At 52.6% G+C, this 19,421-nt stretch overlaps 1 protein-coding gene across 1 annotated transcript; it reads left to right on the top strand.

Annotated features, from left to right (window-relative positions):
* Positions 1-5,675: 5,675 nt before the first annotated feature.
* On the top strand, positions 5,676-19,063 carry GPR137C (G protein-coupled receptor 137C). The gene is made up of 7 exons (XM_062495016.1): positions 5,676-6,008; positions 13,181-13,224; positions 13,901-14,129; positions 16,516-16,665; positions 17,189-17,311; positions 17,405-17,520; positions 18,576-19,063. Exons 1-7 carry the CDS (start codon positions 5,676-5,678, stop codon positions 18,721-18,723), a joined length of 1,143 nt encoding a protein of 380 aa, XP_062351000.1. The 3' UTR covers positions 18,724-19,063.
* Positions 19,064-19,421: the final 358 nt, after the last annotated feature.

The following is a 19,421-nucleotide window of genomic DNA, read 5'->3' as shown; positions in this document are numbered from 1 at the left end:
AATTCCATGCACAGGCAGCAAAGCAGTGACAGCATCATCCACAAACCCCCACCCAAACTGTCTCAATTCCTGCTCAAAAGCTTTGAGGATGCCAATAGAATTTACGTGGCCCTGAAAGGTGTTTGCAAAGGGATGGGACGTGCTGTGGTTGCCAAAAAACCAAAAGGCCATTTGAGATTCAAACAGGAGAGCTCCTGTTTTAGTGCAAAATAGAAATGTGCATCCTCTGACACTTGTTTCTGGTCAGAGTGAGGAGGAATTTTGCAGGTATATTTATAAAGATTTTCTAGCTGAAGTTCTTAGCATGAGGATGTTCTGCTGGTGCTTCAGGAACACATGTTCTGAATTATTTTTTTATAGGATAACTGATTTCTCTCTTATATTTATAAAGATTTATGTAACTTAAATGGATGCTATTTTTACATATACTGCTGGTTTTTTTTCTTTACTCTGTGATCAGACGTTCTATACAATTTAACCTTTAAAGGATTAATTAAAAAATCAGATTGCCCTTGACCTAAGATATGCATAGCAATAAGTCAGACAAGAATTCTGTAGAATCTTTTCTGCTCCTGGCTACTGATTTTGCCACTTCTTAGCAGCCACTTTGACTTTCCCAGAGAATACATTTATTAAGTGTGAATTTTCCTGAACAGATTGATTTTGGTGGGAAGTGTCCCTGCCCCTGGGACGGAACAAGATGATCTTTAAGGTTCCTCCCAAGCGAAACCAATCTGGGAATTTGGGATTCTGCTCATTTCAGACCGTGGCAGATGATGTGAGGAGGTTAAAGGATGAGAAGCCACTTTCTTCTCACTCCATTCCTTCCCAGCCAGCTCCTCAGGGATTGCTCTGTGCTGCTGGAGTGTGGCTGCTCCCTGCTAAACAAAGGGACAAAGCTGGGACTGAATCCATGCAGAATTTGCATCATGAGCTGCAGCTGCTTCCCTCAACAAACACCCCTGTGTCCATGGGCTGTCACTCCCTCCAACACCCTGGCAGAGGCTGCCCTGGGATCAACCCAAGCTCAAACACTCCAAAAACAAGCAGGGAAAGAACCTCTGCCATGCTCCAGGAGTCAGGAGTTACTGACAGGCACACACAGCCTCCACAGGCTCCTTCTCCAGGATCTGAGGGGTTTGGATCAGGCCTGAAGGCACAACAGAGCTGGAAACACATTATTTATTTTTTTTTCCATCTCTAAATCTCCAGTTGTCTCCTTTCCAGCTTTGGGCAGTGTCAGGCATTTCTGGTCCCGTGCCCTCCCATCTGTTCCCCTGGCTTACAGGGGGGACAGAGATCAGGCTGGGGGGGGGGGGGGGGGGGGGGGGTGATGTTTATTAAATGACAAACTTGGCTACAGCAGGATGGAAAAATAAACACAATCCTGGCACATGGGAATGAGCCCAGGTCAAATGGGAAAGCTTACTGTCAAGGAAGGAAGAGGAGCAACCTCCAAAGACTCAAAGATGTCACAGGATTATACCTGGAGGAGAAGATCAGCAGTTAAAAACATAACTCCAGTCCCCAAAGAGACCTCAGAGCCCCTCCCAGGACCTAAAGGGGCTCCAGGAGAGCTGGAGAGGGACTGGGGACAAGGGATGGAGGGACAGGACACAGGGAATGGCTTCCACTGCCAGAAGGCAGGGATGGATGGGATATTGGGAACTGGGAATCCTTCCCTGTGAGGGTGGGGAAACAGGACACAGGGTGCCCAGAGCAGCTGTGGCTGCCCCTGGATCCCTGGAAGTGTCCAAGGCCAGGTTGGACAGGGCTTGGAGCAACCTGGGATAATGGAAGGTGTCCCTGCCCATGGCAGGAGGTTTAAATGAGATGAGCTTTTAAGGTCCCTTCCAACCCAAACCATTCTGGTGTGCAGTGAATAATGTGTGCTCACCCCTTCCCTGCTCAAGTCCTCTCACCTCTTTGTTACTCCATCCTTCCCAGCAGCTTCCTTCTGCTCCCCATCAGAGAATCAGCCCAGACCTGAATATTCAGCTTTTAGGCTATTTCCTCTGTCACCTCTTTCCCATCAATGGAAAATTAACAGCCTAGGGCTGGAAACAGCCAGAACCCTGTACCACTGACACTTGCAGGATTGCCAGAGATGTGTGAAAATACCATAGATGTGTGAACCAGCTCTGTGTCACTGCTGAGAAACCTTAAGCCCACGGACAAGGGACAGCCCAACACAGCACCAACAGAATGCTAGGCCTGGTTCATGTTTCCACTGTCATAATTCCAAGGCAGAACCAGGCAAGGTGGTTAAGGTCACTATAGGTGACCTGAAGTGAAACCAAATCCACCAGAGATATCCAGCCCAAACTCTTGTAGGGGCATAAATTGCTCAAGGCACATCAGTTTTGCTTGGGAATCCTGAAGGAGAATCCATGGGCTGGGATTGCCTGGGATGCTTTCCCTGACACTTTCCTTACACAGACCTCAGCTGCCAAGATTTACCACTGAAGAAGCTGAGCTTCCTCAAGGGATGGTGTTGTGGGGTGGGATTTAAGAGTCACAAGACAAGGATGAGCTGCTGCCCTACTGCAATTATGGACTACATAGCCAGCTGGTACCACCTCCATCATGCATGGGCTTCCCTGGACTCAGGACAAACACCACCTGCCTGGACTTTAATGCCAGTGATGTAAAATCTACACTTTGCTTGTCCAACTATCATCACAGAATCCCAGAAGGGTTTGAGTTGGAAGGGATCTTATAAACCAAAGTTCCAACCTTGCCATGGGCAAGGACACCTTCCACTATCCCAGGCTGCTCCAAGCTCCACACAACCTGGCCTTGGATACTTCCAGGAATCCAGAGGCAGCCAAAGCTTCTCTGGGAATCCTATGCCAGTATCTTCCCAGAAATACACTACCCTGCTGCTCCCTGGTCGTTTTATCCTATTCCATCCTCTCCCAATCAGCAGAGCCCTCAACTGGTAAATTTTAACTCCCTAGGTAGATGTTCCTAAACCCAGGAGCATTTAGGATGCTCCTAAATGGAGTCACTTCAAGCTCTCTTGTGCTGATTGACCCAAATCAGGCCACTCTTTGCAGCAGGACATTCACCCCACACCCTGCTAGCAGAGATTTTTGGCAGGATTCTCACCTGCCTCCCATGCTCTTCTGGCAGCACTTAACCAGTGAGCTGCTCTCCCAGATTCCTTGGCAGGGGGGACACAAACCAGACCCCAAATCCATGTGGAACTGACTCAATCCCTTAGCTACAGCAGGATGGAGTCAGGCTGAAGCTCTCTCACTAGGTCACCTCGATGTCCCAGCACAAATATCCCTTCTGCTGTTCCTCCAAAACACAAGGCAGAGAGGAACATTCTGGGCTCTTCCCCATTTTTGTCCAGGCAAACAAGTTTCCTTGAGGTTATCCAGAAAAATGACAGTACTTAAGGTTGGAAAAGCCCTCTAAGATAGTTGAGTCCAACCATTCCCCAAGGGGGAACGGCTTCCCACTGCCAGAGGTCAGGGATAGATGAGATATTGGGAAGGAATTCCTGGCTGTGAGGTCGGTGAGGCCCTGGCACAAGGTGCCCAGAGAAGCTGTGGCTGCCCCTGGATCCCTGGAAGTGTCCAAGGCCAGGCTGGACATTGGGGCTTGGAGCAGCCTGGGACAGTGGAAGGTGTCCCTGCCATGGCAGGAGTTGGAACTGGATGAGTTTTAAGGTCCCTTCCAACCCAACAGATGATTCCTTGCCTGGAATTGTGTGGACTTTTAATGTATTTCACTACACACTTCCCTTCCCTGCTCCAGACTTTTCCTACACAGCCAACAAGTTAATCATCACAAACCCATGATAATTATCACAAGTTCATTATCATTACCCAATTTGCTGGCACAGAGCTCAGCTCAACTCAACTCCTTTTAAATTTTCCAAAGGCAAGTTCTTGGGCACAACTGATTTGAGTAGGGTGGTAGAGCTGCAATTCCCCAGCATTTGGAGCTGAAATAACAATGAGATGCTTCTCCAGAGCTTTGGGATGAGCCTGCAATTATAGGACTGAAATAAACACTGTCCCTTAGCACTCACTCCATCTCCCTGCTGCCTACAGGGGCAGCCGTGGAAGCATCTTGAAGCACAGGAATCCTTTTCTGGGAACATACAAGTGCATCCCAGACTCTTCTTTGCCTGGATTTTTGCAGAATTTTTCACCCGGATTTTTGATGCTGCCACGCTGCCCTGTATCCTGCCACTTCCAGAAAAGTTTCACTTTCATATTCACTTCCAAGTCCAACTTCCCAGCAGCCAGGTCTCACTTGCTATCCAAGGCTGCAAGAGTGACATGCTGCAGCCTTTCCCTTTGCCCATGCCAGGAGAGGAGGGCTTTGTTTCCCGTGCACAACAGCCAGCCTGCAGCATGGAATCATACAGGTTGGAAAAAACCCCTAAGACCAACGAGTCCAACCATTCTCCCAGCACTGCCAAGCCCACCACCACCCAGTGTCCCCAAGTGCCACACGCACACGGTTTGCAAACACTTGCAGGATGATGAATCCACCACTTCCCTGAGAGCATCGCTGCATGCTGGAACCACCACCTGCTGAATTCCACCACTCAGCATCACCCACCGCTGCTGCTGCTGCCCCATTCCGTCTGTCCTTTGGGAACAACCCCCGAAATCCCTGGAAAGCAGCTGGCGCTGGATGCACATCACTGAGCAAGCTCCGGATGGCTCAGGGCTGTCACCTACCTGGTGCCCCCAGCGTTCAGGCCGATGTCCTCATTCCTCCTCCGCGCTGCTGGGACAGCATCCCGCCCCGAGGCGTCTTCGCCGTCCCTGCGGCCGGCAGCTCGGCTGGAAAAGCTTGGAGAAGTTTGGATGCCCAAACCAGCGCGGGTGGGTCAGCGCCAGCCGGGTGAAGCAACCCCTGAGCCGAGCGAGGCTTCTCGGTATCCAGGGGCTCCACCCGGAGCCGAGACCTCTGAGCAGTGCGGGTCCCTGAGCTGTCCCTGCATCCACAGAGATAGCCACCTGCATGGAACAGACGCGGAACAGTCCGGGAATGACACCCGCACATCGCCACAGCGGGGTCCGGGAGCGACACCCGCACATCGCCACAGCCTGCAACAGGGATGCTCCTGCACCCCGACTCTGCCTGAGGGGATGCCCAGATCCCCCCGGCTCCTCCGAGGAGCCCCTCAGCGCTCCCCTCTCTCATCCCTTCTCCTCCCCTCTCTCATCCCTTCTCCTCCCCTCTCTCATCCCTTCTCCCCCCCTCTCTCATCCCTTCTCCCCCCCTCTCTCATCTTCTCGTCCCTCTCTCACCCCTCGCCTCCTCTCAGGGAAGGACCGAAGGAAGGATGGCGGGCGGGCGGCGTCGCCAACCCAAGAAGCAAAGCGGCGTCGCGGCGGGGGCGTCGCGTGGGTGATTGACAGGCGGCGCCGGCCAATGGGCGTGGGGGGTGGGCGCGGCTGGGGGCGTGACCGGAGGGCTGCCAATGGGGAGCGCGCGCCGCCGCCCCTCAAATCAGCGGGCTCGGCCGGCTGTCCCCGGCACGGAGTTGTTTGGCGGCGGGCGGGCGGTGCAGCCGGGCGGGCGGGCGGGAGGAGGAGAAGAAGAAGAAGGGAAAAAGAAACGGGGGCTCCCCTTTGTTGCATGGGGGTGTCCAGCTGGGGCTGAGGGAAGGCAGGGAGGGGGTCGGTGCCTTCCGCTGCCCCATGGCCCTCGCTGAGGGGGAGGCCGTGCCCTACGCCGTGGAGCTGGGGCTCACCGTGCTCCACACGGCGCTCTACGCCGCGCTCTTCCTCTTCGCCTACCTGCAGCTCTGGCTGCTGCTCTACTACCGCGAGCGGCGGCTGAGTTACCACACGCTCTGTCTCTTCCTCTGCCTGCTCTGGGCAGCCCTCAGGACCACCCTGTTCTCCTTCTACCTGCAGAATTCCCTGCAGGCCCTCCGCCTCCAGCAGCCTTTCGCCCACTGGCTCCTGTACTGCCTGCCCGGCTGCCTCCTCTTCTCCAGCCTCTGCCTCCTCAACCTCTATTTCGCTGAGGTAAGTTTTGCCCTTTTCGGCAAAACCCCTTCAAAATTCCTTTGCCCAAACCTCCACCCTGCGGGACACCGGGACTGGAAGCTCCTCTTCAGCCACCTCGCCAAACTTGGAGCGCCCCGGAGCCGAGGCTTTGGGGTGGGATAGGGATGTGAGCGGCCAGGTGAGGGTGGGAGGCGATCCCGGGGCTCTGCCCTCGGTGGAGGCTTTGGGACAGCCTGAGGGGATGCAGAGCTGTGCTCTGAATCCTGGCTTGGAAGGAGACACAGGCATTGTGCCCTGAATCCAGCCCTCTCTACGGACTTTGGGACAGGCTGGGGGGATGCCCTGAATCCAGGCTTGGGAAGAAGCCCGGGGGTTGTGCCTTGAATCCAGGCTTGGGGAGAAGCACAGGGATTGTGCTCTGACTCCAAGCTTGGGGGATGGGGTGGGATTGGGGGGGGGGGGGCAATGGTGTGAGCTAAAAGTGTGCCCAAAATCCCGGCATCAGGGGTTTGGGGTGCAGGGCTGCACCCTGACTGCAGACCCGGGGGGGAGGGGGGGGACACAGGCACATGCCCTGAATTTGGGATTTGGGGGGGTGCACGGAGATGCCCTGCTCCCATGTGGGGTTTTCCTCTTTGCAGCCCCGACCCACGGCGGGGTGTTTGTGTGTTTGTAGGTGGGGGGCGTCACTTGAGGGATTGTTTTGCATCTTTTTTTAATTGATTCCCCTTCTGCAAAAAGGACCAGAAAGTGGCAGCAGCAGCAGGGGCTGCTCTGGCCTGGAGTGATGCCAACCATTACGTCACCAGCCAGAGCCTCTTCTGCTATTGTTGCTGCGCTCCCTCCTTCCCTCCATCGCTCCGCTGCGAGCCGGGCTTGTTGTTCCGCAGCTTGTCAGACAAAAAAACCCCGAGATCCCTCACACAACAGCCCGGGGCAGCCCAAGGGGGGCCCCTTCCCAGCATCAGCATCGCTGCTGGGACGGTGCGGAGCTGCTTGTTATTGTCACCGAGCTGTGTCCCTGCTTTTCTGGGTTTCCCATCACTTGTGTCGTGGTTTTTAGCCTCCTTTCCTTAGTCCTTCTACTTGCCTTTATCTCCTAAAGCCCTTCCTCTCCCCTCCCCATCCTCCTCCTGAATATTTTGTTTCTGCTCCAGTTTCTCATGAGCAGTCCTCTGCTCGCCTGCCTCCCTGTTCAGTGCCTATTTATGAAACAAGTCACCACTTTTTCCTTCCAGCTTTGTTGTTGTTGTTGGGATCCTTTGCTCTGCAGCTCTCAGCTGTTCCCCAGCCTCACAAAGGATTCGCTAGCACACAGCAAAATCACTCCAATGTGTCACCCACGGGAGTTATGATTTCATTTTCCCCAGGACGCTGGCATTCACATGATCCTTGGAGCAGTGGGGTTGTTCCTCTGTTTTGATTCTTTTCCCCCCGATAAACACCAGGAGCCTTTGGGGGTGAGCTGCCTGTTGCAAAAGCAGTTGGAGGGGTTGTTGATGGAGTGACAGTGGAATAACAAATGGTGCATGGAGAGCACAAATCCATCTTGTCTGCTCAAGGCAGCCTGACCTCCCAGTTGCTCCAGCCAGGAGGGGTTTGTGTCCCTTGAAAGGCAGGGATTCTGTGCTCTGTTCCACAGAGTGGCTGGATTTCTGTTTTCCTCTAGGTCACTGGATTTGACAGCAGATTTGCCTCTCTGCAGGCTTGTTTAAAGGTCCTATTAAAGTAAATCCAAATAAATTCCCAGGCTTCTCCTCCTCCCACGGTATCTGTTTTTCAGTGAACTCTGCATATATCCCAATTCTTTCTCCTTGAAGACCTAGAGCCAAGGGAAATCCTGTCTGAGGAAATAAGAGCTCTGAATCTGGAATGGGGAAGGATAAAGTGACTTATGAAAATGGGTCTGCTTGCTCAGCTCCAGGGAGGGCCTGACACTTCCCTGGAACAACCAGGAGGGGTGTCCATCACTCCATAGGGTTTTTGGGAGATCTCAGTGGTGAAGCACCAGAGGGTTGGAGAAAAAAATGTAAAGCCTCTGGAGCTGTTCTGGCTCCCATCATTTAGACTGGTGTGACTGGGGTGACTCCAGCAGAACGTGCCCCTCCATTCCCAGTTTTTAAGGGCCACTTGGCAGCAGCCTGTGGAAGGATGCTGAGCTTCTGCTGCCCTGGGGGTGGCATCCTGATCCGAGAGGTCCTTGGATAAAAGCATGAGCTGCTGCTGTGCTGAGGGCCTGGCTCATTGTCCCTGTACACAGAGCCTCCTTTGTGGAGATGCTGGAGAAATGGCATCTGGGGAGGAAAATGGCCTGTGCCGTTACTTGAGCTGATCTTGCTTGATTTACGAAGCTTCTCAGGCTGCACCGAGGCTGAGGATGTAATGGTGGGGGGAAGAAGCTCCAGGAAACAGATACCTGTTTAGAACTGGTATTACTTAACACTCCAGGCTGTTTTGGGGCTGAAATTCACGTTTGCTAATCTGCCTGGTGTGCCCCCTTCCTGTAGGGACAGGCTGTCCTCTTCCTGTCCCATCTTGGTCCCTGAGATTGCTGAGGGGATGCAGAGACCTTACAGAATGAGTGTGGGATGAGCATTTCTTTTTCATGGAGTCCCAGAATGGTTTGGGTTGGAAGGGTCCTTAAAGCTTGTCCTATTCCAGCCCCTGCCATGGCAGGGAGACCTCCCACTGTCCCAGGTTGCTCCAACCTCGCCTTGGACACTCCCAGAGATCCAGGGGCACCCACAGCTTCTCTGGGTACCCTTTGCCAGGGCCTTACCACTATCACAGCCAGGAATTCCCAATTCCCAGTTATCCCATGTAACCCTGCCCTCTGGCAGTGGGAAGCCATTCCCTGTGTCCTTTCATTCCTCTCCAGCTCTCTTGTAGGCTCCCTTAGGATACTTTTTCCACCTGGAACATCCCTTTAGCTCTTTCTTTGGAACATGTTTTCCTTTCTACTTCAGCTTGTACCAGAAGGAGTTCTTTCCTGGAAACAGTCCATCAGGTCAGAATTCCTCAGATCCACTCACAATCTTGCCTCAATAGCTCTGACAGTCAACCTAGGATGCTCCTTTGCCTTGCCTTTGGAATAGCTCCTGTGCTGCCAGCTTCTTGAATAATGCCACCTTTCCCAAGAGTCTGCCACTTCTGATTTTTCCCAGGTCTTTGTCAGGAGCATGGTACATGGAAATGGAAATACATGGAGGCAGCTCAGGGTATTTAGCCTGAAGAGGAGGAGGCTCAGGAGGGATCTTCTGGCTCTGCACAACTCCCTGACAGGAGGGGGCAGCTGGAGGGGAATCAGGCTCTGCTCCCAGGGAACAGGGACAGGAGGAACTGGCCTCAAGTTGTACCAGGGGAGGATTAAATAGGATATTATTTAAATTTCTCCATAGAAAGGGTTGTCAGGCATTGGAAGCAGCTGCCCAGGGAGGTTTGGAGTCCCCATCCCTGGAGGTGTCCAAGGAACCTCTGGAGGTGGCACTCAGTGCTCTGGGCTTGTGACAAGGTGGGAATCAAGCTTGGACCTGATGGCCTTGGAGGTCTTCTCCAACCCAGATGATTCTGTGAAATGCAGCCACAACAACCTTGATCTTAAAAAACCTCCTGAGCCCTTGGCACCCCTGGTTGTCCAGGGAATCAACAGCTGGACAGGGATGAGTAAGGAATGCTCTCCTGATGGGGCTGATGGTGTGGCCAGAGCCTTTCACCTGCCTGGGTTTCTCTTAGTGCTGCATCTGAGGAGATGACATCAGCCTTTCATCCCTTTCTGTTCTAATTGCCCTGGAGACAGGCATGGAGAGAGCATCCAGCCTGGGAGATGTTTGTCTTTACAGTCCTGGATCTTCCTGCCTTCTCAGATGGAAAACTGGAAAAATCTTCCATCCTTCATTTCCCTCTTTCACCTTCCCTGTGTAACAGACACCTGGCAGTGCCCTGTGCCTCAGAGGGACAGCTGGTGAGGGATCACTGAAACTCCAAACTGCTCCATCCCATAGCTGATGATGCCCATGTTTCCCAGATGAACAGGTGGCCCTGCTGGGGACCAGCTATTCTAGGAAAGCAGGGAACGTGCAAAATTGCAGCCTGTGCTCATGATGGCACAGAATGATCTCAGTGTTAATATGGTGAGAGATCCTCATGGATGGTTCCAGCTTCTCCTCTGTGGATTGAAGTGGGGGTTTGCACATTTGGTCCAAGGTGTGATCCCAAAATAGTCTGTGTTGTGCTCCCACTGTCTCATGTGGTGAGGGCAGGGATCTGGCTGGGGATGCTCTTGCAGCTGAGCTGTGTTGGGGCAGGGCATGGTTGTGTCTTGTACCTGCAGAGCCCAAATTCATTTTGTCTTTATGAGGCAAAAAATAATTCAATTTCAGTGGACAACAAAAAGTTCCTGGATCTTTCAGATCTGCTGAGACCAGCTTGGTTTTGGTCCAGCTTAAGTGCCTTACTGTTAAGGTGAAGATCCTGCCTTGTGCAGGTACTGGGAATGGTCCTTGGATTCATCTGGGCAATCAGGGATGTGTCACTTTTCTTCCCTTAGCTGCTGTGACACCTCCAGTGCACCTTCTGAGGGTGAGTGTGTCTCTGGAACACACCCTTAGGGACTCTCTGGACTGTGATGTGAGCAAGGAAATCACTTCTATGGGATAAATCTGCTGATCACAAACCCAAAGACCTCTGGCATCATGAGGGGCTTTGGGGTCTGTAGCTCATTTCAGCCTCACCTTCTGGTTGGTGTGGAATGTTCAAGGGATCCATGGCTCTGGAAAGGCATCTGGGTATTCCAAACTGCTGTAAAAGATTTGTTCTGGAGTAAAAGCTCCCAGTCCTGCTGCTCTGTGTTGCTGAGGCCTCTGTTCCCTGTTTTCATGCTTGACTTCTGGACTCGGTTCAGCTCAGATTTGAAGGAACTGTTCAGTTTGCAAGGATAGCTGCTCACAGCTTGGCCTAATGTACCTGCTGAAGCACGGGGGTCTATTTTGCCTGTTTTTCTGGAGAGCAGGATTTCTCCTGAGCTCTCTGTGCTGGATTTTTCACAGCAGAACCCTCTGCCTCAGCTGTCCTTGGGCTCTGAGAGCAGCAGAGCCCCGTGCAGGAGGCTCAGAGCTCATCTCAAGGATAAGAACCCAGAGACACCCTGTGCACTCTGCTGGTGCCACATCCTGACCCAGTCCCTGGGAAGGAAAAGCAACCTTCAGATAACTTATCAGCCTTAATAACCAAAACCACCAAAGCAGTGGTGTCTGTTCCCTTCCTGAAGTTATAGGAATAACTATCCAGGGGCTAATAAAAGTGTAAGGCTGGAGCTGTGGTCTCCCTTTGCTTTCCATGGCAGCAGGCCAAGCATGAGGCTCAAATTGCTGTTGCACTCTTAACCCTGACTCAGCTCTGTGTGCCTTAATCCCTGGGGCTGCTGGGGAGGGTTTGGGAAGAGTGTCCTGCCCAAAACAGCATCTTCCTGTGAGCCAGAGACACTTCCCTGCTCAGCTGAGGGGCTGCTCTCAGCTGAAAACACGACATTCCCAGCTGGAATACAAGCCAGGGACTCTGCGGAGCTGTTCAGAGGCTGAGGTTACAGCAGGAGTGCAAGTTTCCATGGATTTTCAGTGGATTTCCATGCTGCTGGAATGGGTGCTGAACCAGGAGTTTCCCAGCTGGATGTCACTGTTTTGATGCCTGTTTTGACAGGACAAGAGGAAGTAGCCTCAAGTTGTGCCAGGGAATATTTAGATCCTAACTGGATGTTAGAAAAACATTCTTCACTGAGAGGGTGGTGAGGTGTTGGAACAGGCTGCCAAGGGCAGTGGTGGAGTCCCCATGCCTGGAAGTGTTCAAAAAACTCATGGATGTGGCAGTTCAGGGCATGGTTTAGTGGTCAATGTGGTGATGCTGGATTAATGGTTGGACTTGATTACCTTAGAGGACTCTTCCAGATTCAGTGATTCCATGACACTCCCAAAATGTCTGAATGTCACCCACAGGCAAACAAGGGAGGATTTAAGGCTATTTCTCTTTTGGAGTCACCACGTGGCCCCTCCAAGACCCAGTTTCCTGTAACTGAGATCTGAGTTTTAGGGCTCAGAGTGGATTGTGCCTCGCTCCTGTAGCTCTGTGGGCCAGGACAGCAGGACAGAGAGCATTCCTGAGGCTGGATACCTCCCTCTGCTGAAGAGCTGTGTCTCATTCCTCACTGAGCTGAGCTCATCCTCCCTCAGCCTCGGGAAGAGGAGCCAGGCAGTGGAAGTGGCTCTTGGAAGAGAATCTCTGAAGCTGTCCAATGTCCTTTGAAGTGCTTGGAACTACTGCAGTGGCTCAGACGACTCTCAGATCCTGGAATGTCTCTGGAAATCCCTTTGGCAGCAGCCTGATTCCTGAAGCTCATGTGCCAGTTCTGCCTCAGTGCTGACTTGGAAGCAGGAGCCAAGGAATCCCACCAGGATAAAAGCTGCCTAAGGATGCCTGGGAGGAGACGAGTGATCCTTCACTGCTGGCAGGGAAGGCTCCTTGTGGGAGAAGAGAGACTGGACCTCCACACCTGAGCAGTGATCCCACAAGTACAGGTGGCATCACTCTGGATGTGTCTGTGCTTCTTCCCAAATTCCTTCATAGATTCTAATCAGGACATGAGCCTTGCCTGTGGCTGAATGTGACCCCAGCTCTGGGATCCTTCCTAGTGGGGTCTGGAGCTGGACACAACCCAGTTCCAGTTCCTGACCAGTGTGAGCACTGTTTCCCTGTGTCTTTGCAGCAGGAATTCACATCTGAGCTGTGATTTGGTAGTATCTGCGCCTTCCTAAACTGTCTCTACTCCTCTAACATGGAAATCCAGCTTGGTTGAGGTCCTAAAATATCCCAAAACATTTAGAAAAGGAGATGTATTTTTGAAGGACTTTTAAGTGCTAAACTCCCTTCTTTTCTTGAAGTCTTTAAGGTGTGGTGTTAAAGTGCTTGTCACGTATGGGGTGTTAAACATGTTTATGGTTGTTGGGAACCTGTATTTGGACTGGGCTTGTACAAGGAAAAAGTATCATTATTTTGGGTCCAGAGCAAGACTTGGTGCTAATAGATAATCCAGAATCCTTGGAGATGTCCAGCTGGGTTCTGGCTTCCCTTTTTATCTCTTGACAAAGTTGAAAGTAAACTGTAGGCCGTGTAAAGTAACCCTGTGCAAATCTCTCCTCCAGGTCATATTCAAAGTGAAATGTGCAGCTGAATTCAACAAGTACAAGTAAGTGCTCCTGTCCTGACCTTCCCTTCAAAGCTGGTCCCAGGGGAACTGGCTGGGAATGGGAGGGTCATGCCCCAAAAGCTGAACAGAGCTCTAATTCCATATCTGTGCTCTGAGAAAGGAGCAGTTGGACCTTGGAGCAGGACTGGGAGCTTCAGGGGTGCCAGGGGAGCTCAAGCATCCCAGTTCCTCTGGATGAGCTCTTAAGGTCACTCTGAGCTGTCCAAGCCCAGGAAAGATCTGCAGAACGAGGCTTGGGCAATGGGTGAGCCCCAGGTTTGTGCAGCCCAGGTGCTTCCCAGGGAAACCCAAGCTGGTGGAAAATGCAAGCTCCAGTGGCTCTCAATAAAGGAGTTGCAGTGGTTGTGATGACTCATGGCTTATTGACTGGAGTTAATGCAGAGCTGGAGCAACACTTCAAATCTGCAAGATAAGAACCTGACTGTCAGAAGATGAGTCTTGTAACTCATGACTGCTTACGCTGCTCATGTGTTCTGAGAGCAGCTCCAACAAATCCTCTGCAGCCTTGGGCTGCCAGTACAACCCCTGAAATTTGCTGGAATGTCTCAGCTTCCCAGCAAGCAGAGCACTGGGAGGGTCTACTGACATAGGAGGAAGGTGCAGAATGAGCCTGGGTTTGTCTCACTGACCATTTCTCCCCTCACCATCTCTCCAGGGTCCTGTTGTACCTGGGCTCCATCCTCACCAGCCTCCTGTTCCTGGTTGTGAATTTAACCTGTGCAATGCTGATCCATGGTGAGGTCCCGGAGAAGCAGCTGAGGTGGACGGTCCTGGCCCGGGCTCTGGTCAATGACAGCCTCTTCATCCTCTGTGCCATCTCCCTGGCCTGCTGCGTGTGCAAACTGGGAAAGATGTCTTCAGCCAATGTCTACCTCGAGTCCAAGGTGGGTAAATGCCTTGGGAATTCCCACTGGGACTGCTCACCTGGATCTGGGTGTGCTCACTCAGGGCAGCGCTGGCCTAGTGGCACCAGGGCTGCTCTTGCTTAAATTCTCCTTCCAGTGGGGAGGTGGCAACTCTTGGAATCCTCCCTTTCACAAAGTGCATGCTCCTGCTGTGGGAGTGATGTTTCCTGCATGCTTTAGGGGGAATACTTTGTCTGCAGCTTTGGCATAACAGATCTGTGAGCTGCTTTTGCTTTTCAGGCATAGAACATCCCAGGTTTGCCTTGAAGAGAGGGTTCTCTAAGAGCAGCAGATGGATTTTTTTTTTTGGCTGTGTATTTTACCTGTGGCAGGTGTGTCATGATTCCCTACAAAGGTAATCCCCCAAAAATCCAGCTTTAGCTGGACTCTGCTAGGGTAGGATGAGATGTCCTGGATGAGATGAGCACTTTGGGATGGGACAAGAAGTTGCTGTGGGTCCTGTCCCAAAGCAGGACAGGTGAGGGTCTGAACACACACAGCTCTTTTCCAGCAGATAGGAAAGTGGAAAAGCCACCAGCAGTGTGGCAGGAGGTTGCAGTTAGTGTCCACCTGAGTGACTAGAAAAGGCACTAGAGGAAAAACCAGAGCACCTGAGCATAGCCAGTTGAAGCTGAGGCTTTCTGTAGATGTCTGGTTCTTTAAGCAGCAGAGGGCATTGATGACTTCCTGGAATCCAGGATGTGTGGGCTGGGTCTGGTGTCCTGCCTGGCTCCTGTGACAGCTGTCCAGAGGCTGCAGGTTGCATCCAGATCTGCAGTGAGGCAGGAGCAGAGAAGCTGCTCACATCCCTGCTGGCCCGGGCCTGCTATCCAGCTCTGCCTGGCTCTGGACACTCATTAACTCACCCAGTTCCCCCAGTGCAGGAACTTCCTCTCCTAACATGCCCGAGGCTGCCCCTGGGCTGTGTACAACATGCTCCAGGGAGGCCTCTGCTCTCCACGTGGATACTCACCCTGCTGTCTGCTAAAGCTCTCTGCCTCCCTTCCCTGCCCTGGGGGCATCCCCTGCTGTTGTGTGTGGAAACTTGCTGCAGAAACAGGCTGGGGGTGAGCAGAAATGTTATTCAACTCAAAGCCATGCAGCAGGGCTGGAGGTTGCTGTCTCCACACTGAAGGTGGGAACGCTGGAGGCTGTGGGAAGGAGGCTGGACTGCAGCCAGCCCCTGTCCTGTGGTCCTTGTGAGCTGGAGATTTGCTTCAGCAGCCTTTGTGCCTCATGGTGCTGGCCTGAGCACCTCAGGCTCAGCTTTCAGTGACTGCAGAATGTGTGCTGGGCTGTCACTTGTCTGTCCTGCTGTCACCTCTGTCCTGCTGACTCTGAAAACACTGTCCTGAGCTCCAAATCTAGGAAAATACAGCTGGGGTGTGGAGCAGACCAGCAGGGTGAGCTTCCCCAGCAGATTCTCTGCTTAAACACAAAGGCAGCTCAGGTGCTGAGGGCTGTTTGCCCCTTCACTGTGACTTGGTGCCTCCTAGCAGCCATTAAAAGGATTCATTGATAGATTTAACAAAACCTGGTTTGTTCCAGCATTCCTGAATGGTTTGAGTTGGAAGAGATTTTAACACCCTTCCAACAGTTCCAACACCCCTCCATGGGCCACTTTTAACTATCCCAGGTTGCTCCAAACCCCATCCAGCATGGCCTTGGACACTTCCAGGGATTCAGGGGCTTCCACAGCTTCTCTGGGCACCCTGTGCCAGGGCCTCTGCTCCCTCACAGTCAGAATTTACACCCAATATCCCATCTATCCCTGCCCTCTGTCTGTTTGAAGCCATTCAGTTGTAATGGGAATTACAAAGCCAAGCCATTGTAAATCTCTCTCCATCTTTCCTGTGGGCTCCCTTCAGGTACTGGGGTTCAAGCTCTGGGTCTTTCTACCCACCTCAAATATTTGAGCTTCTTTCCTAGGCAGACACTGTGTGCAGGGTTGGGGTGCTGAGTGGCTGCAAGTGAAAGGGCTGGGTGAACACCTCTGCAGAGTCTGGGCTGTAAAGCAGAAGTTGATTTTCCTGCTGGTTGGTTGTTGGCCTTGTGGAGATTCCCAGAGGAAGGCAGGGGGTGGAACAGTGTCTCCCTGGACCCCCAGTTTGGAGCTGACTGACAAAGTCCTGCCAGGGACACTCCAGTGCCTCAGATCCTTCCCTGCTCCCTGGCAACTCTGGCTGTGTGGTTCCTGCAATGAACTCATCACATGAGAAAGCTCTTACCCAGCTCTGAATATTTTAACAACAACATACAAATGTTCTGGGTCATTCTTGCCTGCACAGCTGCTCATGCATTTAAGGGAACAGGAAGAACATCACAGCTCTGTATTAAAACTCTTTTTATTTTCTTCTTGTCCTAGGGAACATCTGTCTGCCAGGCTATTCTGGTGGGATCTGTAGTGGCCCTCCTGTATTCCTCAAGGGCTTGCTATAACCTGGTAGCTGTGGCCATATCTCCAGACAATGTTCCTGGTCCTTTTAACTATGGCTGGGACAACCTTTCAGACAAGGTGAGTGTGTGACTCCCAATTCAGAACCAGTGAGGTGAAATGCAGTCATTCCTCACCCTATGAGGATGAAAAGGGGGCTCTGAGAGGGTGTCTGGGTAGCTGAAGCCCCACATGAGCTGCCTTTCTGCTCTGCTTTCTCTCTCCACCCAGCAAACCTGAGTCCTCCTCTCTCCTGTTACTTCTTCAGGAAAGATTCTCTGTTGTGCTCTTCCCTTTCAGCCTGCCAACTCTTCTTTAGAGAGAGAGGAGGGACAACTCAACTAGAGCAGAACAGCAATGCTTAATCAGGCATGGCTGTGTGTGAGGGAGAGTCCCTGGTGTGGGCAGCGAGCTCCCAGTGCCCTGGCAGCACACTGTGAGCAGAACCAGCTCACCCAAACCAGCACCAGCAGCCAGGTGAAGGTCACTGTGCTGCTTTAGGGACTTCTACCTCTGGAAAGGTTTCTCTGCACTCCCAGTTCCAGCTTTTGGGAGCTCTGTGGGTGGCTGGCATGACACAGACCCCTCTGCCTTGTGCCCACAGGTGCACGTGGAGGTGAGCAGTGAGGAGTACGTGGTGTTTGGAGTGGTCCTGTTCCTCTGGGAGCTGGTGCCAACCACTTTCGTGGTGCTGTTCTTCCGCGCTCAGAGATTGAGCCAGAACCTGGTAGGCCTGAGCAAGTCCCCCTGCACTGGGAGGATACCTGGGATGACTTTTGGGAATGTTTTGCTTCTTGCCTAATTCCTTTCTCCTTGGCAGACTCCAGCAGGGATGGTCAACAGCCACAGCTACAGCTCCAGGGCCTATTTCTTCGACAATCCCAGGCGCTACGACAGCGATGATGACTTGTCACGGCTCGGGGCCAGGGAAGGAGGGTAAGGAAGGGTTGTGCTGCTGCTCTGCTGCCCTCTGGGGAAGCAACAGAGCTCCTGGCTTCTGCTCCTAGGTAAAACTTTTTGGTGGAAGAGGCAGCTTGGGCAAGGTAGATAGGGCAGGGAGCCTCTGACAGAGCTTTTGTTCCCTCGTGCAGCTCACAAAGAGCTGGTTTTATTGGGCAGAAGTGGCCAGCTCAGAAAGGTGGATGTGGACGGTGGTGACTGTAGACAGGAGACCTCATCCAGGAGGGCTGGGATCTATTTCAGAGGGCTCCATTTCTCCACTTGGAAGTGAGAGCTGGTGAAGTCCTGGGAGGGAGCTGGGACAAAGCTCTGCAGCAAGCACTGGTGTTGGGGAGAATGGTCAGGTGTCCCCAGCAAAATCCTTATGAGGCATCCTGGCAGCCCTGTCATCCCAAAATCATGGAGTGGTCTGGGCTGGAAGGGACCTTAAAGACCATCTTGTTCCACCCCCTGCCGTGGGCTGGGACACCTTCCACTGCACCAGGTTGCTCCAAGCCCTGTCCAACCTGGCCTGGAACACTTTACTTCCTTTCTGCTTCACTTCCAAGTCCCTCACTTGCTGCCCAGGGGAATACTCAGAAGTTCAGTTCTGGCTCCTCTTGACCAGTGCTATGGGGCCTGGTGCTCTTCTCCTTGTCACTGTCTCATCAAAGCCAAGTTCCTTTGAGATATTTTACTTTCAAACTTCAACACCCTGACTAGTGCTGGGAGCAACAATCTGGAGGAGCCAAATTATTCATCCCTAAAAAGTCTGTGCCTGTTTTTTTGTGTCTCTCCTGCAGCTTGGTCACCCCTCAGTGTGGTTTTTTGTGTCTCTCCTGCAGCTTGGTCACCCCTCAGTGTGGTTTTTTGTGTCTCTCCTGCAGCTTGGTCACCCCTCAGTGTGGTTTTTGTGTCTCTCCTGCAGCTTGGTCACCCCTCGGTGTGGTTTTTTGTGTCTCTCCTGCAGCTTGGTCACCCCTCGGTGTGGTTTTTGTGTCTCTCCTGCAGCTTGGTCACCCCTCAGTGTGGTTTTTGTGTCTCTCCTGCAGCTTGGTCACCCCTCAGTGCTCAGGCTGCTACGGCTCCCTGGCTGGCACGGACAGCGGGAGCGCTGCGGACAGCGCGCCCTTGCTCTGCGCCGCTGGCGGCTCGGAGATCAACCACCACCACAGCTCTCACCCTGCCCCACAGAACTGAGGAGGCTCCCTCTCTTCCCAGAGTGGCACTCGTGTATAGGATTGTAACCTGGTTTTCCTCTTTTCCTCCTCTCCCCTTGAAGCATCTAACTCATGACACAAACATTCCACTACCTGCCGCAGCTGCGTGCGGGACTGAGCCCAGGGCTGCAGGCAGTTAAGTCAGAGAACTGTGACTTTAAGGTACCATGTAGCAAAGTGAAGCTGAACTTTCTGGAAGCTTTTTTTTTTTTTCTTGGTCTGGTCTTCAAGATGTTGGCAGCTAAATGCACCAGAGCTTCCTCACTAGAAAAGAAACATCAAATGCATATTTGCACTTTTATCTGCACACTTGGAAGGAACGAATCTCGATCGGGCTGTGCTTGGCCTGAGACTCTTCTAGTTACTCTTTTAATTGCACATCCAGAGCTGGGAGAGGCACTGTCTTCCTGCAAAGACGTGTTCCCTGAAGGACTCTGCATCCTGCCTCCCTGGGAGCGGGCAGCTCTGTCTGGGCAGGGCCCCTGGCACTGGATGCTCGAGTTTACTGTGCCATATTCCCACCTGGCAGGGCTGGGTGAAGCCTCAGGGTGGGGGTTGGGTTCTGCTCTGCCTGCTGGTCCCACCTGGCTGTTGCCCTGTCCTACCTAGGCCTGTGGTTCAGAGCTGAGTGAGGTCAGTGTTCCTGCTGGCCTTGTGACCACCCCACTGGCCCGTGGC

Source organism: Cinclus cinclus, chromosome 6 (genome assembly GCF_963662255.1).
Source record: "Cinclus cinclus chromosome 6, bCinCin1.1, whole genome shotgun sequence".
Lineage (NCBI taxonomy): Eukaryota > Metazoa > Chordata > Aves > Passeriformes > Cinclidae > Cinclus > Cinclus cinclus.
This window is presented reverse-complemented; position numbering and strand designations above follow the sequence as displayed.